The sequence below is a fragment of the Amblyraja radiata genome, chromosome 2 (genome assembly GCF_010909765.2).
Source record: "Amblyraja radiata isolate CabotCenter1 chromosome 2, sAmbRad1.1.pri, whole genome shotgun sequence".
Taxonomy (NCBI): domain Eukaryota; kingdom Metazoa; phylum Chordata; class Chondrichthyes; order Rajiformes; family Rajidae; genus Amblyraja; species Amblyraja radiata.
Genome location: NC_045957.1, coordinates 73,861,301 through 73,889,061, shown reverse-complemented (window position 1 = coordinate 73,889,061; position 27,761 = coordinate 73,861,301). Strand labels below are relative to the sequence as shown.

Here is a 27,761-nt window from a genome sequence, read left to right as displayed (position 1 = left end):
TCATTACCACCCTATCTATCTGTGTGGCCACTTTCACGAAACTGTTCCTGTACCTCCAGGTCTCGCAGTTTTACGATACAGCCCTCCCATTTATAGTAGTTCCATATGGATAGCCTACAAACCAATGGCATGAACAAAGAATTTTCCAGCTTCAGGTGTTCCTTTCCCACTCCTACCGATTTATCTAGATTCACTCGCCTTCTGCTCGCCTCTTCCTCTCCGCCCTCATCGTTTAGTATTGCCCATCACCAACACACCAATCTACCTCGGTAGATCCCTTTGGTCTATGGTCTCTATCCCCTCACATCATGTTCCTCCTGGTCAACATTCCTCCCTTATTTACAGGCCCTCCCTCAACCTCCCACCCTCTGACCTCTTTATACTACCTTCCCTTTGGCCTTTCAGCCCTAATGCAGGTTTTTGACCTCAAAAGGTTGACTATCCATTTGGCTACATAAATGCTACTTGACTTGCTGAGTTCCTCAGTTTGTATTTGGTTCCAGATTCAAATATCTGAAGTCTCTTGGTTTACAGATACAGCATGGAAACTGGTCCTTCCGCCCATCAGAAACCATGCCAATCATTGATCACCCGTTCACGTTGGTCCTACGTTTTCCCATGTTCTTGTCCACTCCATGCACATTGGGGGCAATTTTAAAGGTGAATAAACCTTCAAACCCACATCTCTTTGGGATGCGAGGGGAAATTGAAGCACTCAGAGGAAACCCATGTGGTCACAGGGAGAACATGCAAACTCCACACTGACAGCACCAAAGGTCAGGATCGAACCTGGGTCTCTGGCACTGCAAGGCATCAGTTCTATCTGCTGCACCACAAGGCATCTACCTCTGGCATCTACCTCTGGCACAACCTGCTGGACTCAACAACATTTTGAAATCCATTAGTTTGTATTGGACTCATCACCGTGTACCTGGTTTGATAATTGAAAGTGTGCCGCAAAACATTTTATAGAATTCTGCAAAACTCCCTTTCTGAGAAGCATACATTTAAAGATCCTCGGTCTAATATTAAAGAACAGTTATACCAAAATGTTAGTGTTTTTAGTTATGAAAAAATGTTTGCAGAACAATCATAAAAGTAAATATAAGGAATCGCATGTGTGTTTCAAGATTAATTAAGCAGTTCTGAATTAGAGCCCTTGTTGCAATGTAACAAGAAAACCTGCAGCCAAGCCATAATGACTGAACGTGCACTCTTTTTAGGAGGGTGGATTGAGCAAACAATACCAAGGACAAATAAGATGACTTTTCTGCTCTTCAGCAAAAAATGCTAGGGATCTATTAAATCCACCAGTTAGAGCAGATGTGTTTAATGTCCCACCTAAAATATCAGACCTTTGACAATGCTCTTTAGAAATTTATTTTGGACCTGAACTTGGATTTCTGGCTCATAAGTGTGAATGCCACCAGCTCAGTCCTGGCTGACAAACTGAAGGCTTACTATTTGCTCAGTCTCAATGTGGGACTTTCTTTTACCTTTGCCAATTCAATAATGGCCAAAGCAAGGCATGTGCTTAAGAACTGAAGTCTATCCGTGTTTGAAGGGTACACTGCCTGTTAGTTCATGCCACCTTCAGGTTACATGTGTAAATTCTATTTCTAGGTCTGTGGTGGGAAGGGGTAAGGGTGTCATGCACCTGCTTATCTCTTCTGTGAAATCTCTTTTTTGTTTAGTTTAGTTTAGTTTAGAGATACAGCGCGGATACAGGCCCTTCGACGATGACTGTGATCCTCGCATGCTAACACCATCCTACACACACTAGGGGCAATTTATAATTTTACCAAGCCAATTAGCCTGCAAACCTATACGTCTTTGGAGTGTGGGAGAAAACTGGAGCTCTCGGAGAAAACCCACGCAGGTCACGGTCACAATCTCTGTACAGACAGCACCTGTAATCAGGATCAAACATGGGTCTCTAGTGCTATAAAGCAGCAACGCTACCGCTGCGCCACCGTGCTGCAGTATTATTGACTTTATAATTAAAAAGCAATTGAAAGAGACAAACACATACCTTGAAGGAGTTGGATCATCCTGGCCAAGGCGTGACATAATATTTATCAAGGTGTTTATGCCTATTAAAAAAAAAACATAGCAACAGGGAATGTGTTTGAAAGGCTCGCTTTTGAAATGTCCTTTAACAACTTGAATTTATATGTCTTCTTTAATGTATTAAAATGAGCAAGGTGTTTCACAATGGTGTTGTCTACTAAAATTCAATTCCAAACCAGAATAGGAATTGTTAGAACATATAACCAGAAGTTTGCAGATATTTTACGATGAGAAATTGTATAGCGGCGGAAGGCTCCAGAACGTGCCAGCTGGAAACATGGCGCTAACGATGGAGTGATTACATTCAAGGATTTGCAAGAGTTCAGACTTGAAGGAGTTTGGAGGCTTCAAAGGGTCAGAGGACTGGAAAAATCAAATAAAAAGTTGCAGTAAGTAGGGATGATGGTGGACCAAGGGTACAGATTTCCCTCCATTTTTAAACAGCCAGATAGTGGAGTACAAAGTGGCAGAATATTACCACAACACACAAATTCCACCATGCAACATTGAGGCATTTGCTTGCCTACTTTCCACAGTAGCTTTGAAAGTCTATCGCAATGAACGACTGCAACTGAACAGGACAAGTTTTATTTTTAACCTGCTGATTCCACAACTTTTACCAATGATTGCATGCTTTAAGCCCCTTTACCCCCAAAACCAAAATTTATCACCTCACTTTGGAGGGTACTTTTGCAATCCCCATCTGGACTGTGTCCATCAGAAGGAAAATGTTCTAGTCACATTGAGTGTATTGCATATTTAGCAGCATGTCTCCTCCTGACCATTATGAGACCAAGTTGATGATGGCAACATTCCCTCCAAATTAAGATCCTGCTCACCTTTCTTCCTCATGTACATGTGATGAACCTTCCTGTCTCCATACTTGGGCTGTCGGATACCACAGTTTGATAAAGAGTTTCTTGCATGGTCTGGATTCATTCCAAAATTCAGATGGTGGCTTGGATGGGTCATTGCCAGCTAAAGACATGTCAGAAGTGAGCATGCACGCTGAGCTAACCATGAACAAGTAATATTTCATAGAAAGTCAATATCTTAATCATTAATAGAGCTACCATCGATTTACTCAAGATTATTGTGTCCGCTGTTATTAGATATCAAATTAGTCATAATAATTTAAAAGATATTGGACTACTCACGTAAGGGTCTGGGATAAGATAGCATCTGATTTCAAATGCCATCATTCAAGAATTTGAATTAAATTTAAACATTGCAGGAATAAACAGATACGATCAGTGAACCAAAATCTTTCTGCAAAGCTGTCAGCTTGTCAGAAATAGTAAGAAAGGCAATAAACATTGGCCTTACCATGTTGCTATTTCTAAAGAACATATGTAAATTTACTCCATTCTTCAATTGTAAAGACATGTGAAATATTTCATACAGCACCAGAGACTGGTTTCCATCCTGACTACGGGCGCTGTTTGTACATTCTCCCTGTGACCGCATGGGTTTCCTCAGGGTACTCCCGTTTCCTCCAATGTTCCAAAGACATGCAGGTTTGTAGGTCAATTGGCTTCTGTAAATTGCCTCCTAGTGTGTAGGATAGAACTAGTGTACGGGTGATCGTTGGTAGGGGTGGACTCAGTGGCCGCAGGGCCTGTTTCCACGCTGTATCTCTAATAATCAGCTAAATCAAAATTCCCCAGCTGCAGTGGTGGGATTTGAACATGTTTCTGGTGCATAACTCCGGGCATCTGGATCACTAGTCCGGTAACATTATTCTTTTGCTACCATTCCCTATTATTTAAAAAAATGCGTAGCAGTAACTATAACTGACATTTCATTCATTCTGTATTCATACAATATTAAGACTTAAAGCCCAGGGAAATGGCAAGGGAGAACAGAATTTCCTTCTATTTGAATCTTCAATCTCAACAGAACTGACTAAGCAAAAATAACTGAAAATAAATGACAAAAAGGCACTAGCACATGAATAGATAGTTCAACTCTCCCACCAAATTCCAATACAGAATACAAATCTTCAATAGCAATGAGAGCAGCTCCTGACTGAAAGGTCAAACCACTATAGTAAGTGATTGAAATGGTGGGTCAAAAGCCCTTTCAACATAAAAGACACCCAGAAAAGAGAGGAAAAAAGAACACACAACTTCAAAATGACATTAAGACAAACCTACTGAATGCGTTCAACATATTCACTAGAGAAAATGGAGGTCAATAGAGCAGCACTTTAAAATCTCCACCAGCCTTACAATGCTAATTGAGATAAAATGAAAAGGCAATGGAATAATTTCCACAGTAATTAGGAAACTTCCAAATAGTTGTAAGCGGACGTAGTTCTTACAACAGATTTAAACTAATTTAAAAAATGTTTTAGCTTGCGCTAAAATAGAAAACTCACTTAATTTATAATTTGCTCTGCAACACAAGACAATGGCTGTGCCATTTGGGGGTGAAAAGCAATCTAAGTTAGAATTTTGGACTGGACAGGAGAGGCAACCAATTCACTCCTACACCTCAATCCCACCATCATCACAAGCAAATTAACGGAGTTCAGAAGACTCAGAAGAGTTCACTGCTAAATGTGTGCACTGGACAAATGACGAGCTAAGGAATACTTACCTGGAGCAAACAGCGTTCTTTGAACATGTAGCCTATTAGCTTATCCAGGTGCATGAGACATTGATGGTATCGGATGTGATGGGTCAACACTGGCAACATCATGGCATGCTGGAAGAAACGGTAAAGCAAAACATGAAGCGTTTCTGCAGCAATTAAAGTTTCCCCTGCATCAGGTGGACCCACGAGAGCCAACTTCACTACTTTGTCTTCCCAGAGTGGATGACACGTGGCAAGAACAGAGAGCACATCAGATACTAGGATCCAACATATTTTCAGTATTTTTCATCAATTTGTTTAAACTGTCTTCAGATTGTCCGAAGAACCCCCTTACATGTCCAACTGCTTTGGCGCTATATCTTTGTTTTATATTTACTGTTGCCCAGTTGATATTAAATAGCTCAGATTCAATTTCTGATATCTTCTGCAACTGTACATGGCAAGAGTCAGTATTAGGAGGGCAAGGGACAAAGGGAGCAAAGCTGGCAAATGAAAACTGATTCTTTTCAGTTGAAAAACACTTGCTGTCTACAAAGTGCTTTGGGCCCAAGGTCGCACAAGGTCCTTTATAATTACGACCTTTTCATTTTTCAAATCCTTGCATAAAGCAACTGAGACCCTGACGATTTAGTGGTCAGCTTGTGTTTTATGAAGTTAAGGTGATCTCAGCCAAGGTGAGAACGATAGTGCAGCAACTATAATTAGTCTCAATGTTGCAAAGTACCAATTTGGCCACAACTCTAAGATCATTACATCGACAAATCTGGGATATAGTGACAAAGATGAACACAAATGAGTGCAGGTTCCAAGTTGTGATAGCAATTACCAGCAAATCAACTTTTGTGCTGTCATTAGAGGAAGCCTTTGACTGAACCATTTAAGAAGATTTGCACCGTCCTCCTGACTATTACTTAAATAAAATTATATTGATCAACACAATTTCATTGCAATACAAGCACTTCTTTGATTCACGTTGTAATTCAGACAGCTGAGCGATTTTATCAATATCTCGTTAAAGTTAAGTGCTAATATATGAAATTGTGCATATTTATAACCAGTGCTTTTTTTTGTAGTCAAAAATGTGCTGGTAAGCACATCACAGTTCACACTATGATAACAGCGGCAGCACTTCAACCCAGGTTTTAAGTTTTCAAAGATATGTCATATCGTCATGTAATATCACAAGATATGCACTGCTTACAACCTTCAAATACTTCCATAAACAGACATATAGTTCATCTCAATAAAGGATTTCAATTTACATTTTGTTGGAAAGACATTCTGCTGAAATACCACCATGTTTAAAAACAATCTTCAGCACATCAGTACATTGGGGGAGATTTGCAAACTGCAAATAGCACTCCCATCATTGACTTTAACCCGGGTTTTACAGAGGTAATAATGACAAAACCTACAAGCTTTACCGTGATTATCCTGTAAAACTGGCAGGAACGACCGATTTCCCGTGCAAGTGTGTAATAATGCATAAATCCCAATGTTGCTGTCGATAATTCAATGTTTCTGCACCTGCAGTGCTGGCGCCAGCTTTCTCCAATGCAATCAAGGAACACCAATAGCACTGATGTGAATTTACAAGTCGCACTTAATCATGCAAGGTCTAAATGAGTTTTTAATGGTGCATGAAACTATTATTACTAATCAGCAAGTTATCTTGCCTTAATTAAACTAATTTTATTCATGTGGACTGTGTTTTAATCATTTAATATGCTCAGATCATACATTGTAAACCTCTCCGACTTGTCCTGTAGTGGACGAGCTTGCAGGAGTGCACAAAAATATTCTTGGGAATATCCAAGATCCCAAGAATTGATATTCCATGCAAATTGGTGGAATATATCATGAGAGGCAGAATGGTTATATATTCAGATAGCTACAAGCTGATCACAAAATGAAGTTGGGAAGGTAGAAGGAGACGGCATTTCCGGAGAAAAGGAATAGGTGACATTTCGGGTCAAGACCCTTCTTCACAGACTGGAAAAGTCACCTATTCCTTTTCTCCAGAGATGCTGTCTGACCTGCTGAGTTCTTCCAGCTTTTTGCGTCTGTCTTCAGTTTAAACCAGCATCTGCAGTTCCTCCCTACACAAACTTGGGAAGGATTGGGTCATGTCTTACTAACGCAATTACGTTTTTTTTCTGCAGAACTTAGAAACATGGTGAGCATCTGCAGAAATTGTCTGCAAAGGCTTTTGATAAGGTCACATTTGATAAGGTTGACAACAAAGGAACATTAATTAAATGTGAAAGAACATGGAACTAACAGCGTTTTTCTCCTTTTCAGCTATCGTATTGCACCTGTAACCAAAGAAATTTGACTGGCGACAGGTAGAAAACCTTTAGTTGTTGGTGGATTGTTCAAGGGATGATGCCCAGAGAATTATATTGGACTTTTAACCTTTGACCATCGGTTCTATTACATGAATGAAAGAATAGAGCCATGGATAATGCTGTTGGAAGATGCAGTTAGCAAAAAGTAACAAGATGATAGAGACAGATAATGCACAGTATTATGAAGTACAGCACATGGGATGTGGGGCGCACACGAGATCATTCAACATCGTAGAAACAGAGAATAGAACAATTTGCCCACAAGAAGCTGTGAAAGAGAAAAGGGTAGACACAAGATGCGGGTCAGGCAGCATCTCTGGAGAGAAGGAATGGTTGACGTTTCGTGTCGAGACCCTTCCTCAGACTGATGTCAGGGAAGGGTGCGGGACAAAGATAAAATGTAGTCGGAGACAGTAAGACTAGTAAGACAGGAGAAAAGGGTTGTGGGTGCCCATGCACATTAATTATGTGAAGCAGATACAAAAAGTGCATTGGCCCTGACCTCAAAAGGATGGAAGTGGTGCTTTAGTTGTGGAGAACCCGATCAATGGTGGTATCAAACTAAAAGATGGGTAAGGAGAGGGAAATGGGAAAATTCACCTGCATTTAAGGAATGCCAAGGTTTAAAGAGTTAAATAATGCAGGTTAACCATTTTATAAACACACTAAATTAATAAATCATTTTATCAAGGTCTTTAAAATTTTAAAAAGGAATTCAATACATGTAACTGCATGCAAGCAGATAGAAGAACAGATAACTAGGGGACATAATCTCAGGAGCAAAGGGAAAGGCTGGTGGAATTTAAAACCCAATCACTCAAATAGTGGTTACTTGAATGTTTTTAAGACAGAGATTCATTGATGTATTGTGCTTACAGATGCAAAGGGACATGATGCAACAGACTGAAGGCACATCAACCGTGGCCCAATGGAAGGGCAGAATGAGTTCGCTGGCCTTATCTTCATTTAAGATTTATTAATAATAATTCCCCAGCTTTTTCTCTGGGAATCTTGATCATTTAATAATTGAAAGGTGCTGAACAGGGTGCATGCAATCGTGCAATGAGGGGATGTCCAGAGTCCATAATGCTGAGCAAGCATATTTTCATTTCTAATGAGGCACTGATTACCTGGCAGACGTCAGAACGTAAACCAGTCTTCCAGAAACCTTGACTGCTCAGTTCTACTGTCACCTCACGTCGCATGGTATTCTTCTGACGTATCTTCTGCAAGGCTTCCTGAAATTGAAATAAAGGTAACAGTTTTTGGAATGCGCTGAAAAGGGGTGGATGTACTTGTAACATGCCCCTCAGAATCTTGAACTGTGTTAAGAGAAACACAGGCTCTGTTCACCAATGCTCACTAAGCTGCAATCACTCTCTGACCCTAATTATAAAGTCCGTCTAAAGCTTCATCCCTCTCCTTCCTCTGTAATCTCCACATCACTAGATGATCATGAGAGGAATAGAGTGTAAATGCACACCCTTTTATCCAGAGTAGGGGAATCGAGAACCAGATGACGTAGGTTTATGGTGAATGGGAAACATTTAATAGGAACCTGAGGGGCAAGTTTTTTTACATAAAGGGTGGTAGGTATATAGATTATACATTATAAATAAAGGGTGTTTTTTTCCTGAAATCAAATAAGTTACTACTATTTCATATTAAAAAGGTTAAAAAATACATTTTTTGAATTTGAATAATAGTGTATACCCTGTATCTTTGAATAAACAAAATTAAATCTAAATTAAGTAATCTTAGTCAAATTATCTGCATGCTACATACTTTGAAGGAACTTAGCCTTGACATTTTTTTAAGTTTCACAGAAAAATTTCAGTTAGTTTTAATATTTTTAGTGTTAACAATGTATCATTAATCAATTATGACATATAATAAAGCGTTGATGTGTAAATCCCAGTGTACTTTTATTCCCCCTGGATTAAAATACCCTGCACAATACAAATTACATTGCCACGTTCACGTTGTTTGAAAATAGTACCCTATTTGAAATTTGGAATGAATAATATGGAGCAAATGTATGAAGTTGATAGCTTGTGCAAAAGGCGTGCAGTTTAGTTGCTAACTGGTCTGCAGGGCAGGTGGGCTCTTATGCAGTGCAAACATCGATTGCAATCAGCACAGAACATGCATGTTTGGAACACAGTCCAGATGGTCAACAATTTGAACTCAAAGTACAGTTAAACTTGGAAATCTGTACAATCTTTTTTCTTCCCTGTTCTCATCATTTCAAAACAATTTAATCTTGTTCCCACGTAATTTGCTTGAGATTCAAAGCAGTAAAGAAGTAGTTCATTCATCAGGTTAACAATCTAAAATGCTGAAGTAATCACTGTATCCCATCCAATCCCCTAAGAATATAAGAAAAAGTGATCAATGGCAAACATACGACATCAGGCACAGGAAAATTAAATCTTGTCAGGAACATAAAGCAGAGGCTCCAAAGCCAGTTTATTCTCTTTGAGGTTACATTAAGGTTTTCTGTAAACATTCTGACTCTTACAGTAGGGATGAAATCTAAAGGAATTACAGGATTGATAGATCCAAAATCCCCAATGAACATAAGAAGCAGGAGCAGGGCATTTGCCCTTCCTGCATGTTCTACTATTCAGTACAATGGCTTATCTTTCATTTCCACACCAGTTTCCTGTAATAAATTCTCAACCCTTGATTTAATATCTGAATCTCCACAACCCTCTTCGGGAGAGAATTCCACAATTCACTCCCCTCTGGAGTGAAGAGATCTCTTCTCATCTCGGTCTTAAATTGTTGACCTTGTTGTGAGAGTCTGATCCTTGGCTCTCAACACCTCAGCTACAGAAAATATCTGACACCCAACTGCCCTGTCAAATTCAGTAGCAAATTCTGTGCGTTTCAATCACTTCATACATTTTTCCTCTTCAAGGTACTGCTTAATTTCCCCCTCACAGAACAAAGCTGGCACTCCAGAAATACAAGGAGAGACGCAAAATGCTGGACTAACTCAACAGGTCAGGGAGCATCCCTGGAGGTGTTATTTCGGGTCAGGACCCTTCTTCAGATGAAAAGAAACGTCACCTATTCATGTTCTCCAGGGATGTTGCCTGACCCGCTGAGGTACTCCAGCATTTTCACTCGACTGAAAGAGTAAAGGGGAGAAAGCGAGTACAAAGAGGGGAGGGAGAGGGTTGGGGATGCAAGGTGGTTCCGGGAGAAGAGGGATTGATGGTCAGGTGGGAGTGGGAAGGGTGGAAAATGTAAGAGGTGATAAGTGGATTGAACAAAAGGCTGCAGATATAGAATACGTAAGAAAAGAAGTGGAACCAAATAAGGGAGGAACAGTGGGCAGATAAGAACTGCGGGGAGGGAATATCATGAGCCAGGAGGAGCGTGTGGCTGAAGCGCAGATGGTGTGAATAGGGAAAGAACTGGGTGATGGGAGGCTGGGGGAGTGAGAGGCTGGTATGAAGGATGTGTGCAAGAGGACCTGAGTAGATCAGAAGGAGAGGGAAAGGGGCGGAGGTGATAGCCGTTTACATGAAATTTGAGATTTGAAAAGATCTCGCCATTGATTTGCAGACGACCCAAGCAGAATATGTGGTGATGTTCCTCTAGTTTGTGTTTGGCCTCACCCCCTCAGTGGAGGGCCAAGGACAGACAGATCAGCGTGGAAAAGGGGTGGAAATCCCCTCTTTTGTACTCTCTGACCCGACCCAGCACCCCGTGTTTCCCCTTTATCCTCTCTTTCTTCTTCCCTGTCTCCATCTTTCCCTTCAGCGTTACATTTCACTTCTCCTCTTCTTTGCAACTCTTTTGTGCCCTTTTCATCTTTAGCCTTCATCACTTTGGCCACCCATCTGTCAATCCACCCCCTTCACCTGTATCAACATATCATTTGCCAGGCTTTGTTCCATCCCCATTGATCTGTCTGAAGGGTCCCAACCTGAAATGCCGTCTGTCCATTCCCTTTACAGATGTTGCCAGACCCGCTGAGTTGCTCCAGCATTTTATGTTTTAATTAGTGCTGTGAGCATCTCTTTTACTTTGCATCAACTTATAAAGGCATTACAGTGAAAGATTCTCTACATTAATGGTACATAGGGGAAAGCTTCGGTCTTCACTGAGCAACACTCTGACAGGCCTTAGGAAAACATAGCTACACAAGTGCAGACCACCCGAGGATTATCATCGTCAGAACATGGGAGGAAATCTATAATCGCAGCAATCTTGTCTTATTGGCAGCAGGTTTTCAACATTGTTTAACAAACTTCTGACATTATCCTATTATAAGTCCATAATTTCTCAAAGCATACTTAGGTCAGTCGGCCCATCAAGTCTACTCCACCATTCAATCATGGCTGATCAATCTTTCCCTCCCAACATCATTCTCCTGCCTTCTCCCCATAACCACTGACACCCTTACCATTCAAGAATCTGCCAATCTCCGCCTTAAAAATATCCATTGACTTGGCCTCCCGTCTGTGGCAATCAATTCCACAGATTCACCACCCTCTCACTAAAGAAATGTCTCCACATCTTCTTTCTAAAGGTATGTTCTTTTAGCCTGAGGCTATAGTCCTAGACTCTCCCACTAATGGTAACGTCCTCTCCACATTCACTCTATGCAGGCCTTTCACTATTCGGTGAGTTACCTCTAAATTCCAGCGAGTACAAGCCCAGTGCCTTCAAAAGTTAATCATATGTTAACCCAATCATTCCTTGGATCACATAAACCTCTCCAAAGCTAGCTCATTCTTCCTCAGAGATGAGGCCCAACACTGCTCACATTATAAAGCATCACAAAAGTGATATGTACAATAAACATTTAACACTAACATGTATTGTTGTTACTGCATTTAAAGCCAGACTTCTGGTGAGGTTAAACATCATGGAGAGAAAAGTACTCCTCACCTCTCGCTGAGCCAGCTTCTGCTTATCTGCTTGCTTGACCTTTGGGCTATTTGCTAGCAGATGCCGCAATTTAACGTAACTCTTCCAAAGCTTCTGGTACCTTAGGAAAAAAAAAATGTTTTAACTTGCATTCAATCCTGCAAAGCACATGCCATCTGATAAACATAAATAAACTTCACTTTGAGTGTACAAACTGATGGCACAAATTAAAAAATCATAATTTTGGAGTCTGCAAATGTAACCTATAAAACTAATAACACTGTTTCACAGGCTGAAAGGTGATGCCAGAGTATCCAATGTAAGAGCTGGAGCAGATGTGTTTACTGTGTGCTGAAGATACTGCGTCTGGATTGTTGATAAACTGAGTAATGGGGAAGTCCAAGGAGCAAGGCTTGAATCAGTCCACCAAACAATACGACCTACCTTCATTTGCAGAGGTAGGAGGCTTTGAACACTGTCATTGACAAACTAGTTCAGGCAAACAGGAAGCAAAGACTGGCAAACAGGACGCAAAGAGTAGGAGTAAACGGGTCCTTTTCACAATGGCGGGCAGTGACTAGTGGGGTACCGCAAGGCTCAGTGCTGGGACCCCAGCTATTTACAATATATATTAATGATCTGGATGAGGGAATTGAAGGCAATATCTCCAAGTTTGCGGATGACACTAAGCTGGGGGGCAGTGTTAGCTGTGAGGAGGATGCTAGGAGACTGCAAGGTGACTTGGATAGGCTGGGTGAGTGGGCAAATGTTTGGCAGATGCAGTATAATGTGGATAAATGTGAGGTTATCCATTTTGGTGGCAAAAACAGGAAAGCAGACTATTATCTAAATGATGGACGATTAGGAAAAGGGGAGATGCAGCGAGATCTGGGTGTCACGGTACACCAGTCATTGAAAGTAGGCATGCAGGTGCAGCAGGCAGTGCAGAAAGCGAATGGTATGTTAGCTTTCATAGCAAAATGATTTGAATATAGGAGCAGGGAGGTTCTACTGCAGTTGTACAGGGTCTTGGTGAGACCACACCTGGAGTATTGCGTACAGTTTTGGTCTCCAAATCTGAGGAAGGACATTATTGCCATAGAGGGAGTGCAGAGAAGGTTCACCATACTGATTCCTGGGATGTCAGGACTGTCTTATGAAGAAAGACTGGATAGACTTGGTTTATACTCTCTAGAATTTAGGAGATTGAGAGGGGATCTTATAGAAACTTACAAAATTCTTAAGGAGTTGGACAGGCTAGATGCAGGAAGATTATTCCCGATGTTGGGGAAGTCAAGGGGTCACAGCTTAAGGATATGGGGGAAATCCTTTAAAACCGAGATGAGAAAAACTTTTTTCACACAGAGAGTGGTGAATCTCTGGAACTCTCTGCCACAGAGGGTAGTTGAGGCCAGTTCATTGGCTATATTTAAGAGGGAGTTAGATGTGGCCCTTGTGGCTAAGGGGATCAGAGGGTATGGAGAGAAGGCAGGTACGGGATACTGAGTTGGATGATCAGCCATGATCATATTGAATGGCGGTGCAGGCTCGAAGGGCCGAATGGCCTACTCCTGCACCTAATTTCTATGTTTCTATGCTTCTATAATCACAGTCCAGGTGGATCCTGAGCACCCGTCTCTAACGGACCCAGTGAAGGCTGCCACCAAAAGCGGTCAATGATAGTGATGTTCTTTAGTCAGAGGGTGGTGAATCTGTGGAATTCTTTGCCACAGAAGATTGTGGAGGCCAAGTCAGTGAATATTTTTAAGGCAGAGATAGATAGATTCTTGATTAGTACGGGTGTCATAAGTTACGGGGAGAAGGTAGGAGAATGGGGTTAGGAGGGAGAGATAGATCAGCCATGATTGAATGGCAGAGTAGCCGTGATGGGCCGAATGGCCTAATTCTACTCCTATTCCTTATGACGTGACACTGGACAGGAAAGAAGAAACCCGAGCCCTCTTTTTCCTTCAAAAGATAAGGTTGCAGGTTTACTAAATTGAGTTTAACATAATAAAGTGGTTTAATAAGAGAAGGCAAAGATTCACAGAGATCATGGTCAATCGCATTGAATTCAGGAATACACCAACATCAGGGTATCATGATGTGCCATGTTCAGCAGTCAGTCATATATCATCAACAGTGTTTCTACTTGTGGGAAAGAGAAAAACCATGGGCAGTTATATTGGCTCTTCAGTATCACTATACTGGTTTTACTGAAGAACCAACAACAAAAAATAAAGATGGCAGAAGACTTGAATGGGGAATAAACCACGGCATGGATATGTTGCGACAAATACAACAATCATAAAGTACAGGTTGTGTCAGGAAGCAGCTCATGAGACCAACTAGATATTGGCACTAAATGCTGACCTGACCAACAAATCACATAAAGGAAAAAGGCCTGAGAATGGTCTCTCCAATTCTCATCGCATTTAAAAAGCACACAAGCAATAAGCCGACAATTCAGCAGGAAACAGATCAAAAAGGTGGGAGAAGCTTCAACATCCCTTACATTGACTGATGCAAACAGAACCGGCTGACTGATACACATTTCTGGAATTGTAGCTCAAATCCAGGCCCTTACTGCATCCAATATGGAAAACGCTCAAAATGGAAAATTGTTTCCGTAACCCAACTTCAACATCCCTCCACCTTTACAAGAAAAATACTGCTGACATTCCAAGACGATCGGAATTACTATATAAAACTGTAAATGCTTAGTCACCTACTAAAAACAACTACGCTCTTCCTTACACAGGGTAGTGTGGGTAGTGTTTTTTTTAAGCAATGCTATAAAATTAGTAACTATAAAATAAAAGACAAGCATCTAGTGAATTTCAACCTGAACAGTTCTTCTCTGAGGCTGGGGCTGTTACATCAGTAAATCATTAATGTTTCCAGTTTCTCCCTTGTTGCTTTATTGACATAGGCAGTCCCTTGGGGTTGAGGATGATTTGTGTCCATTGCATTGCGGCGGGTTTTGACGTAGCTGAGGCCAACTTGGGACCCACAGTTGGGACAGGAGATGCCTGGTGGATCTTTTCCTTGTGAGGTGAAATCCACTATCCATTGTTTATGCAGGCTGGGCTCCCAAGGAACAATCTCAAGGCTCCCAATGTCACCCTGATTACTTATCTATTTTGAGCAGTAGTACGCCAAGGACATGCACAAGTTGGTGGGGCTGTTACACTTTTTAAGAGTCTTTGAGCACTTAATTTTTTTCCCTCTGTTCATCTGGCAATTTCTTCTGTCTGGCAGACCCAGAGCTTCATGCTGGGTTTACTACCTTGATCATCATTCTTCATATGCTATGCTTTACGCACCATAACTTCTTACAGCTTTTGAAACTGCAATACCCTGAAGCTACAATCAGATTCATTCTTCCAAATTCCAGGTATACTTTTCACCTATAATTGTACCTTCAATCAACCTTCAGGCGAGTTGCATAGAAGTATTCCAGTGAGGGGGTCTCACAATTTCCATAATAGCATAGCAGCCGCAACAAGATTACATTGACAATAACAGAGCGCCACTAATGACCTACAAATTCGGTTTCACCTCCATATCTAGTTCAAATCTAAAAGCAAGCATTGAAAACAAAATCCGCTGGGAATTTAATGCAAGCCTTTTTTTTTGTAGGACACATTCAGTTATCAGTAGGGAGCATTTTGTGGATATATTACTCTGACCCTCTTTCCAGAAGTTGGAACTTTACATGAATTACGGTATAGATTACTTTATTTATACTACGCACTTAAACCAAAGTAGTCGCAGGGCTGCCAACTCTCATGCATCGAGCATGAGAATCACGCATTTCACTCGATTCTCACGCTCTCACGCTGATCACAGTATTCTCAAGCTCAATTTTTTTTTTAAATTAAGAAAGCCACGAAAAATTCAATTCGCCCAAGGCTTCCACAGTCCTCCACACTCACCAATGAGAATAACTTTCTGTCAGCCGGTTGCCCGTAAATAACGAACAATTTGATTGGCTTAAGCCCATCGCACACTATTTAAAATGGCAAATTCTGCAGTGCTAATGATTCCATTTGACACTCAGCTGCTGGAAATTCAAATTAAAGCAAAAATAGTTTTAGAGGTGAGTAAAAACCATGAGGGGAATATATAAGGTGAATGCATAGTCTTTTTCCCAGGAATTGTGATTCAAGAACTTGAGGGCATTGGTTTAAAGCAGGGCTGTCAAACTACCGGCCCGCGGAATGATTTGGGAAAAAAAGGAGTTTAGTTTAGAGTCTAAAAGTGAGACACTGCGGTGGTCCCAGCACCGACCCCCGAGGCACCGCTCACATTTCCCACCCTCTCCTCCGGCGGCTCTGTGTCCGTTGGCCGCTCTGTCCACACCCCATGGAGTTTTAACCCCGGCCCAGAGCCAGGAGCGGACCGGGTGAGTGGAGGCGTCGGTGCCGCCTCCGGAGCCGCGCGGATAAGGCTCGGCTCCGATGCCCGACCCTCTGGGTCACGGACACTCACCTCCCCCGGACCCCAGCTGATCTACATGGACAAGTTGGGATGAAGGGCCTGTCTCTATGCTGTAAGACTATGACACATTGTAGAATGGGTGCAATTGCTCTGGAGAGGATCCAGGGCGATTTATGAGGATGTTGGCAGCATCTCTGGAGAGAAGGAATGGGTGACGTTTCGGGTCGAGACCCTTCTTCAGACTGATATCAGGGAAGTAGGCGGTACAGAGATAAAATGTAGTTGGAGAGAGTAAGACTGTTCAGACAAACTGGGAAGGGGATAGAGAGAGGGGGAAAGCAAGGACTATTTGAAGTTAGAGAAGTCAATGTTCATACCGCTGGGGTGCAAGCTACCCAAGCGAAATATGAGGTGTTATTCCTCCAATTTGCGCTGGGCCTCACTCTGGCAATGGAGTAGGCTCAGGACAGATAGGTCAATGTGGGAATGGGAGGGGAAGTTAAAGTGTTGAGCAACCCGGAGATCAGATTGGTTTGGGAGGAGTAGAGGTGTGCAGCGAAACAATTGCCGAGCAATTGCTGAACCTACGGAAGTCCATTGTAAGAGTGAGGCCCAGCGCAAGTTGGAGGAACTGCACCTCATATTTGGCTTGGGCAGATCACACCCCAGCAGTATGAACATTGACTTCTCTAACTTCAAGTAACCCTTGCTTTCCCTCTCGCTCCATCCCCTCCCTAGTTCTCCGACCAGTCTTACTATATCCGACTACATTTTATCTCTTTGATTTAAACCAGCATCTGCAGTTCTTTCCTGCACATTTTGTCCCTTTGTGTCCTTCATTTCAGTACTGCTGCATTGCAAAACACTACGAGACTTTGGAAAAACTCAAACACAAATGCAAAAGAACCGTTGAAACACAAGATATTTCTTGTACTGCACAGATGGGAACACATGAGCAGGCCAGCATCTAAAATGATTGTTTTTTCATTAACGCATTTCGGGTTCACAGCTAAAAATTACCCTTGTAGCTTTGCACGACCAGCTAACACCATTTAACTCAAATACTGGATAAACTAATGTGTTCTCCAATTACAGATCCTCTCAGAGCTAAGACAGGGTTCCATTCTTGAGGACAGTTCATAACCGGAACAGTTTGCAAGGCAGAAATGTGGCCATCCAGTAATACGTTTATGTTAAGGGCCAACTAAGGGCAGTGCATAGTCAAACATAGGCATTTAGAAATCTCCACAAACCAAATTCCCATCGGGTGGAAAATGGCTGCAGCCCCACAGCAGCCAGAAAATCCATCCCATTGGTCTCCCAAACGCTGGTGCCGATGTATATATGTACAGTCAAGCATTTGGGAGGACTTGTAAGTGGAAGATTTTCATACTTTGGTAGTTTGGGTAAAGGAACATTGGCTTAATTCAGAAAAATGTTTATATGTTCACTATGAATTTAAATGATTGCCGGAAAAGAAGGAAAACTAGCTACAACCAAACAGCGTCAAAGTATAACTATTTCTCAGGAAAACAATGCATTTGTTCGTCGCTGAGACTGAACCTGGAGTCTATCCGATTGACTGAAAAAACAATGGTTTCTTGGTATTAGTTGATCAGAATGTGACTGTGGTTACAGAGGCTGCTGTTTCATTTATAATATGCCACGTGCCTCGAAAAGGTTCAGATCAATAGATTACTGAATATCAAAAGAATCAAAGAGTATGGTATCAGATAGCAAAGAAGGCGATAAGACAGATCATCTGACCAAGGGTGCAGGAGTAAATGCTTCAACCAGTCAAGTGGCGGTTAGATTGACAAAGTGAAAAGTTGCCACCAATGGAGACAAAAATTACAGATGCTGGAATCTTGAGTAAAAAACAAAGTGCTGGTGGAACTCAGCATCTGTGGAGGGAATGGACAAACAACATCTTGCGTTCAGACCCTTCTTGAGAGTGAAGCATGTGCTTCATATAAAATTGAAACCAGTGAGAAAGTGAAATAATTTCATTTACTTAATTAACACATACGATGAATAAGAACTCTTTCAAAAGTTATGACCTGTATTCTACATTATAAATCACAGCAAAACTAGTGGCATTGCCGGAAACAATTGAGATAGTTGCACGCACACAGTTTATAATGGAAGTTGAAAGAACAAGGGAAAAATCACTTTTCCAAGTACAATTTAATTACAAAATATCTTATGATTTATAATCTGAAGTCAGTGCTCTTTTTGATGTACAAATTATTGCTAAGCCAAATAGATGGTCCTAATATACACATTTTTTTAAATTAGAACTTTATAATTCCCTCAAATAAAATTTTCTAAAGGTGAATTTAAAATTCATATTTCTTTAAAAATGTTTTTCAAACTGCCATGTATTTTTTTTAAATTAATATTCCAAGAGAAAATTAAAGAGCCAAGTCAAATCAATGCCCTGTGCTTTCTTCAATATGGCCAAGTCATATTAGCGTCTGGCAAGGTCTTACCACAGAAATCACTACATTGTGGTAGAAATACATTCAAGATCAGCAGCAAGTATGGTTACTTCATCACCAATTGCAAATTCTGGGTGTCTTTTATTCCCCCAGTTATCCTGGTTCCTAATGTGTAGGAAGGAACTGCAGATGCTGGTTTACCAAAGATAAACACAAAATGCTGGAGTAACTCAGAGGGACAGGCAACATCTCTGGACAGAAGGTAAGGGTGATGTTTTGGGTCTGAAAAAGGGTCTCAATCCGAAACGTCACCCTTTCCTTCTCCAGAGATGCTGCCTGTGCAGAGTTACTCCTGCATTTTGTGACTAGCCTTGTTCCTAACTTTGGTTAGTTTAGCTTAGCATAGAAAAAGGCTCTTTGGCCCAACGAGTCCACACCGACCATCAATTGCCCATTCGCACTTGTTCTGTTATCCCATTCTTTCATGCACTCCCTACACAAGGGTCAATTTTACAAAGGTTAATTAATCTACAAACCAGCACATCTTTGGGATGTGGGAGTAAACCAGAGCACCTGGATGAAACCCATGTGGTCACAAGGAAAACGTGCAAATTGAACACGAGGGAACCCAAGGACAGGATCAAATCTGGGTCTCTGGTGCTGAAAGGCAGCAGCACTACCAACTGGGCCACTGTGCCGCCCTAAAGGGCAGCACATGGTTAAATCAGAGTGTTTGCAAGAGTAGTGTGCTGTGATATTATTGCTGGTGCTGAACAGCCACATAAGTTTGGGAATGTCAGTTTATCTGTGCTATAGCGTGATAATAGGAAAGCAAAGTACATCTGCAGCAGTTGCATGAAGAGGAATCAATACCTTGAGCTTAAACTGGCTTCATAGTCAGACCACCAAGTTTGCACTAAGCAATTAGACTGGAAGCCACAAAGGTCTTATGATTCAAAGGTTGCAAGGGACTTTGTACAAAGCATTTAAGCACTGTTGACAAGTGAAAGTTGTCAGCAGTAAAATCTAGCCAGGCTACTCAGGATACCAGGCAACTGAACAAAGCAGCAAGGTAAGATTTTGATTAGTAGCAGCAGGGAAATGGGAAACTGAGAAATACAAGCTCCATTCACAATGATTAGTGGCAGCTTGTCAGGGGGCAGAGGGAGAGAGAACAGTGAGATTCAGATACCATCCACTGAATGAAAAAGGAGCCTCAAAATGAGACTAATTATATCAAAATATTCCTCACCAACCTAGGTACGCTGACTCGGCACAGTGGGAGTTCCAGATTCTTTCGAGCACCACTTATCAAAGATGATACCACATGCATTAAATTTATGATTGCAATACATAATAATAATGCATTTGTCTGAATCCAAAATTCATTTAAATCTGCAATGCAAGGGGGCCACTATAACACAAAATCCCATGAAATTAGAGCGGGTTACAAATATTCCTTAACCTGCCAGGTTTACCAATCTAACAAATTTAGAGTTTTTTTCCGCTTTACAAAATTATTTCTTTTTTTTTTAAATCGCTCAGTTAAGACCACTGCACAGTCAACGTGGGTGGCAAAGTGGCACAGCAGTAGTGTTGCTGCCTTACAGCACCAGAGACCTGGGTTCGATCCTGACTAAGGGGTCCGGACTGCAAGGAGTCTGCACATTCTCCCTGTGACCACGTGGGTTTCCTCCGAGTGCTCCAGTTATCTCCTGCATCAAAGACATGCAGGTTCATAGATTAATTGGCTTCCAAAAAATGTCCCTAGTGTGTCGGATAGACCTAGTGCAAGGGTGATCGTTGGTCGGCGCGGACCCGGTGGGCCAAAGGACCTGTTTCCATGCTGCAGCTCTAAACTAATCTCTAAACTGAACTACATTTTCAGAAAAAAAAAACTGGAGCAGCTCCTCCAGCCAATCAAGCCATTGCGGCTTTGAATAGGTTCCTGACTGTATACAGTAATTCCTGTATCCCTCGGTTCCACAACGCCCTAAAACACCAGTGATCTCAGCCTTTAGTACATTCAATAACTGAGGAAGACAAGTCTAAAGATTTACCACCCTCACATTTTCCTGGCTCAATAGGCAATGTCTTATCCTGAAATTAAGAGCCTAGTTCGAGACTCTCCAGACTGAGGTAAAAGTCTCCCAACATCTATTGTCATCTTTCTCAGAACCTTGCAAGACTCGTTAAGATATGCTTGCTTTCCTCCTTTTCTATAATTACACATTCAACATCTCGCTGCAGGTAGCATCCAATTCAAGCTGAAAAATCCAGGAACATGAAAATAGCACCGTTAAAAACTCCCTGGATTATGGCCTGGTACTCCTGCTTTTGACATTTGATCACACGTCTGCCATTATTACATTTTCTTAACAAGCATATGCATGGTTAGCATAGTTTCTTAACTAGCATACCTTTGATCGGATTTTACCTTGCACTAAACATGACTCACATTATTCCCTTAATCATGTCTCTACACTGTGGGTGGCTCGATTGTAATCATGCATTGTCTTTCCGCTGACTGGTTAGCATGCAATAAAAGCTTTTCACTGTACCTCGGTACACATGACAATAAATTAAACTCACGGGCAGAACAAAACCAGGCTGCATCAACTTTATTGCATCCAACTATTCCCCAGCTCTCCCTCCTCCACATTTAATCTCAAATTGGTATCAACCACACCCATCCTCCAAAAGGTAACCGTCCTGTCCCACTAGGCGATTTTTTTAGGCGACTGCCGGCGACTACAATAATGAAATTCACCGAAGTCAGCACCGGCGACAACCTACGCCATCCTGGCGACAACCTACGACAGAACCTACGTCAGAAGAAGACAAGCTACGACAAGCCCATGGTCGCCGAAAAGTTTTGAAAATTTCAAAATCCAGCGGCGACCAGAAAAACGCTATGACTCTTTGGGCGACTGAGGAAACTACTTACGACCATACAGGCGACACCCCCGGCGACCATGTGATGCTAGCCTAGTCACCAGCAGTCGCCTAAAAATTTGCCTAAGTGGGACAGGCCCTTAATGAACCAAATCTTCCAAATGTTTAATCATCCTTATACTCTGAACATTCTGTTGCTCCTTCAAATTGGATAATTTGCAAATTGTAATACTAATTAACCTGATATTTTGTTAAACATTATCCCTTCATTAAAACAATGGAATTACATGAGAGAGTTGAGCATCAAAACAATTTTGTTCACACATCACTGGTTCCAGACTTACTTTGGTTAAAGAATTGCAGGATTTTATCCCTGACTGTTTACAGATAAAGAGATTTTTCTCTGAAGTTGATAAGGCTGTCATTGTTGTTAATTGAGATTTTAAAGGCATGAGATTGATAGATTTTCGATACGTAAGTAAGTGGTCTGAGAATGTGCTAGAGGTGGTGATAGTGTGGAGTGGGGACAGAGGTCACAAGATTGACTAGAAAGGATGAACAGGATCATGGAGCTGAATACCTCCTACATGGCCTCCTGCAGCATCTATGAATTCAGGTGCAGCAGTCAACGAACTACTTGAGATTTCCATACAATTCGTATACACAATTCCCACCAAAAATCCAAAATCTCCAAATGCAGATAATTGAAGTCATACATATGTATGAAGAAACTGCAGATGCTGGTTTTAATCAAAGATAGGCACAAAATGCTGGAGTAACTCAGTGGGACTCAGTAAATCAGGCAGCATCTCTGGAGCGAAGGAATGGGTGACGTTTCGGTGGACTCAAAATATAGATTTGCAATGAGAAAGACTATTGCAATTTCTCCTGCATCATCTTTAGACTTTAGAAACACAGCACGGAAACAAGCCCTTCGGCCCATCGAGACCGCGCGAGACCAGCGAATACCTCATACACTAACACCATCCTACATGCTCGGGACAATTTACAATTTTTGCCAAAGCCAAATTAACCTACAAACTTGTACGTGTTTGGAGCATGGGAAGAAATCGGAGGACATGGGGAAAACCCATGAGAACGTACAAACTCCGTACAGACAGCACCATAGTCAAGATCAAACATGGGTCTCATTGCTGCACCACCGTGCCCCTCCAATGTGAAGGAGCCTTTCCAGCCAAATCAATACAAATATGTGAAGGACAAATATCAGTGCTCGTGAATGAATGCTCTTACATCTCTCACAAAAAAATACACAGCCGGCTCATCTTTATTTACCTCTTACCCAACCCCATATTCCAATTCACTCCCAGACCATCCTGTCACACGACTGGTAGGGTCTGGCAATTTTAGACACTCAAAAGACATCTTGGGCTTCCCTTCCCCAGGCCTGTGCCCTTGATGGACACCTGCTGGTTTTGTAAGGAATATAATTTGGTAATTGAAGTCTCACAAGGTTTGCACTCCGAGGGTACAAACCATCTGCCCTATCATGCTTCCCTATCTCCCTTTCCTCAAAACCTGCTACTCATTGAAATATGCCATTATTTTAATACCAAAATCAGGTATTGCATACCACAAATTCTGTACCACAAATTGGATATAATGTGATAGATGAGATTGGGAACACTATTTGCATTACACAGGCTGAAATGGTAATTGAGATTTCAATCAGGAACTGAAGAATCAATTAAAATTTACATTGAAAATGGACAAATCAGTGATAAACCTGTATTTCAAATAAAAATGTCTGGGGAAAAAAATGCTTCCATGTAACCTCCCTGCTGTAGTCAGACACCATTGTCTCTATCAGTTTTGCTGCACATGGCCATTGAAACTGACGCAATCGCTCCACTGACACCTGTGCAATGATGCAAGGTAATACACACACTTGAGCATTTTGTGCTTACTGTAACAAAAATAAACTTATTCCAATTAAAAGACTTTTAGTTTTGAAAATGTTATGGGGAAAAAACCATTACTGCAACATTTTCTAGCTGCTAACTCTCTTTCCCCATTTACACAATTGCTTTTGTAACTCAACATTCTATAACACTAAGTTTCTTAATGCAACTATTGCATTAGAGCAGATCTACTTGCAACTATTGTGCTATAGCAGAATTATTTGTGCTATCCATTTTCACTTAAATATAGCTTGCTCACTTTATTTGTCACAAACTGACTTGTTTGATTGAATTTCTCTTTTCCAGTATGGATTCTAGCACACAAGCAAAAAGACAGCAAAGGACCTATCATTTCCCATTAAAGCTCCTCTTCCTTTGTGCGAGTTGCAGCAGCAAATTTGACTGGAAACCTTAATGGTAGGTTAACACAGCGAACGTCAATGTCTCAGACTGAAAATGTCACTTCAACTGAAATCCATTCTTGATTTTCCCAACTCACAACCTTCTTCAGCCGAACAACTCGTGGAACAACTCTGTTCTAATTATGGTCATACCCAATTATTTTTTCCCCCCCAAACCTCTCAAAAATCTCTCATCCTTTGTTAAAATATATTTTAACGAATCGTTTGTAGCTAGATATCAAGTGTTATTTGACAAAACTGCAGTAAAATCCCTTGTGCTAATTTTACAAATATATACCTGTTTTTTTGGCATTGTAAAGTTTGTAACTTTCAAGCAAATGAACTAAAAGTTCCAAACATGAACTAGATGTTTGAAACGTTTTTTTTCTTACAGAAAACAGGATAAAATACATTATAACACACAGTCACCCAGCCTTTTTATTTACAGCAAGTTTATTTGTCAATTAAGTGAACAATTACTAATGAGAAAACAAAATTAGTGCTTTAAGTTTTACTAGGGAACTCGAATTTTTGAATACAATTTGAAAGTCATTAGGTGGGAATAAGATTATTTACACTACAGAAAATAACAAATGTAAGTAGATCACAAGGGTGAAGTACAATTGATTGGTGAGGTAGGTGGGTGGGTGGATAAATTAGGCTGTGGGTTTCAAACCACACTAAATTACCATTGTGAATTTCAAATAGGTTTAATTTATTTAAATATTCAGAATTCATCCAGTATATTCAATGCCAATTGCCCCAGATAAAGATGTTCCTTGTACTTTCTGAGACACTGCTGCCATCTTTGGGTGAGAGCAAAAATACCAGGCGGCTCGTTTGAAAGAATGTTAACAGTCACAATAAAAATATTCCTTTTGCACATGCGAAGCCCACTTAAACTTCATCCAAACTGTGTATTATCTAAACCAATGGAGAATTTGTGTTCCATTTATTGGAAATACCACAGGAAAAATTATTGTGTATCACCATAAAGTGGCTTGCATTACTTCCCTGCTGGAAGGCATGATTAATCATTTAAAAAGCATTTAAAAAATGTATTATTGCAATTCTAACAAGGCAATAAAAAACATAAACAAATGATTTGTTCAGCCCTTTGGTGTTTTATTTAGTTAAATAAACTATTTTGCTCAAAAATATATGATTTAACTGCATCTACATTGTTAGTTCTTGCGCACAATATTTTAGTTCTAAATGGAGAGTGAGAGAGATTTAGGGAGGATTTGCCAAAGTTTAGCACCGAGCCTGCTGAGAGCAGAACCGCCAATGTGAGAATGATTAAAATGGGAAGAAACTGCATCTGGAAGAGCACCAAGATCTTAACAGGGCTATGGGGCTGGAGGAGACTATGAAATTATATAGTTGCAAAGCCATGGAAGGATTTGAAAACAAAGATAAGATTTGCAAAGAGAGGTGTTGCCAGATCTGGAGCTTTTGCATGGTTAATTGCAGAATGGTTAATTGCAGCAGTGCAAGTAAGGGTACATGCACAAGCAATTTCATGTTATGTTAAGGGAGGGTGCAAGGTGGAAGGCTATTTTGCACAAACAATGCTAAATAAAGGAAACTGTGTGGAAGAGAAATATTACACCTGCAGGACATATTGAAAGTATATTGAGCATGGAATACAAAAATACATGCACTCATTTTATAAAAGCATTTGTGTTAGTTTTGTTACTTAGTTGTGATGCTGAAATGCAATGGTTTGGGGAATAAAATAGTGGTGAATACTTTAGTGACCGAGAGGTTTAATAAAGGAAAGGGAAAACAGCTGCTCTGTGGAGGAATGAGAACAAGTTGAGAAAAGAGTGATGGTGAGAGAATGATAACTGAGATTCAGAGGTGAATATTCTGGGACATGGCTTAAAAGTTGGTCTTGGCAAGTGGCAACAAAGAGTTTTACTGGGAGACAAAATACAGGAAGAGAGGGAATAAGGGAGCAAGAGAAGAAAGGTGTGCAAGGGAGGTATATATTACTTGCATTTGAGGCTAATAACCAGATAATCTATGTTTAGTTGTTGTTTTAGGATTCAATGTTGTTCAGGATACCAAGTGGAACTTCTGTGAAATGGTGCCACAAGCTTGTTTACACCTCCACCAGAGAGCAGGTGGGGTCCCAGTATGACCGTCAATCTTAGACACGATCTTCAACAGTGAATCATTCACTCAGTGCTGTAAAGGAGTGGAAGCCTTGATTTTATTTTTTGCCAAGATCCAACACTTCTGCATCAGTAGGTTGTGACTTGAAACCGCAACCTACTGATTCAGAATTGTTACCCATTGAGCTTAAAGGGAGCACCATCTTTCCTCTTCCGAATGCTTACAGTATATCCTAGCTTCGTCATCAGATTCTCTTCTAGTGTATTGAAGGTTGCAGAGTTAATTCCTGATCTTCTAAGAAGTTGCTGAACTAATGCAAAAGTGGAGAACCCCATATCCACCGAAGCTTCCAATATCCTCCAGAACAACTTCAGTAGGCGCCAGTTAATTACACTTGAAATCACTGATTTAAGAGATTTCTTGCTATTTAGAAATAAAGAAAAATAGGTGCAGGAGTAGGCCATTTGAACCAGCACTGCCATTCAATATGATCATGGCTGATCATCTAAAATCAGTACCCCATTCCTGCTTTTTCCCCATATCCCTTGTTTCCTTTAACCATAAGAGCTAAATCTAACTCTCTTGAAAACATCCAGTGAATTGGCCTCCACTGCCTTCTGTGGCAGTGAATTCCAGATTCACAACTCTCTGGATGAAAACTATTTTCCCCCCATCTCAGTCTTAAATGGCCTACCCCTTACTCTTAAACCGTGACCCCTGGTTCTGGACTCCCCCAACATCGGGAACATTTTTCCTGACTATTTCCCAACTCCATGCACACAGGAACCTATTATATGTTTGAGAAATTATATTCCAACAGAAGACTAGATACAGGGTTTTCTGTGCCAGAGACGCGGGTTCGATCCCGACTACGGGCGCTATCTGTACGGAGTTTGTTCTCCCCGTGACCGCGTGGGTTTTCTTCGAGATCTTTGGTTTCCTCCCACACTCCAAAGACGTACAGGTTTGTAGGTTAATTGGTTTGTTATAAATGTAAATTGTCCCTTGACTACTGTTGAGCTTACCAGATATGTCCTTAAATAGTGGGAGCCCTTCATTAATGTATCAGCTTAAAAAATAGTGCATGTGTGGTGTCACAAAACCACTTAATGAGAGAGAAATGTCTCTTTACTCACTAATACAAAATAATTTGGCTGCCAGCTCTCTCTGACATCTTGTAATACTGAAATCAATGGAACCAGAAGTTTAGTTCAGTTTAGTTTAGTTTAAAGATACAATGCAGAAACAAGCCCACGGCCCACCGAGTCTACGCCGACCAGCGATCTCTGCATTATAGATAGATAGATAGATAGATAGATAGATAGATAGATAGATAGATCCTTTATTGTCATTCAGACCTTTCGGTCTGAACGAAATTATGTTGCCTGCAGTCATACACAGAATCAATAATAACAAAACATACAATAAACACAAATTAAACATCCACCACAGTGAGTTCACCAAGCACATCCTCACTGTGATGGAGGCAAAGTCTTAGTCTCCGTCTCTTCCCTCCTTGTTCTCCCTCTGCGCTGAGGCGATCGATCCAGGCCGAAGATGCCGCTCTCCAGTCCAGCGGACCTCCGTGGTGTTGTCGCTGCCGCCGAAAGCCGGAACGCCGTCTCCGCTCCGAGA

General features: G+C 41.1%; 1 protein-coding gene across 3 annotated transcripts in view; it reads right to left on the bottom strand.

Moving 5' to 3' along the window:
* The window catches only part of drosha (drosha ribonuclease III), a 149,846-nt gene that overhangs the window by 77,933 nt on the left and 44,152 nt on the right, over positions 1–27,761 (bottom strand). For all 3 annotated transcript variants that reach the window (XM_033049054.1, XM_033049036.1, XM_033049044.1), the window contains exons 15-19: positions 11,925–12,024; positions 8,147–8,254; positions 4,672–4,779; positions 2,910–3,048; positions 2,033–2,093 (exon numbers count right to left, since the gene is read on the bottom strand). In XM_033049054.1, coding sequence (XP_032904945.1) covers positions 2,033–2,093; positions 2,910–3,048; positions 4,672–4,779; positions 8,147–8,254; positions 11,925–12,024 — 516 coding nt within the window. The remainder of the gene's footprint in view (positions 1–2,032; positions 2,094–2,909; positions 3,049–4,671; positions 4,780–8,146; positions 8,255–11,924; positions 12,025–27,761) is intronic.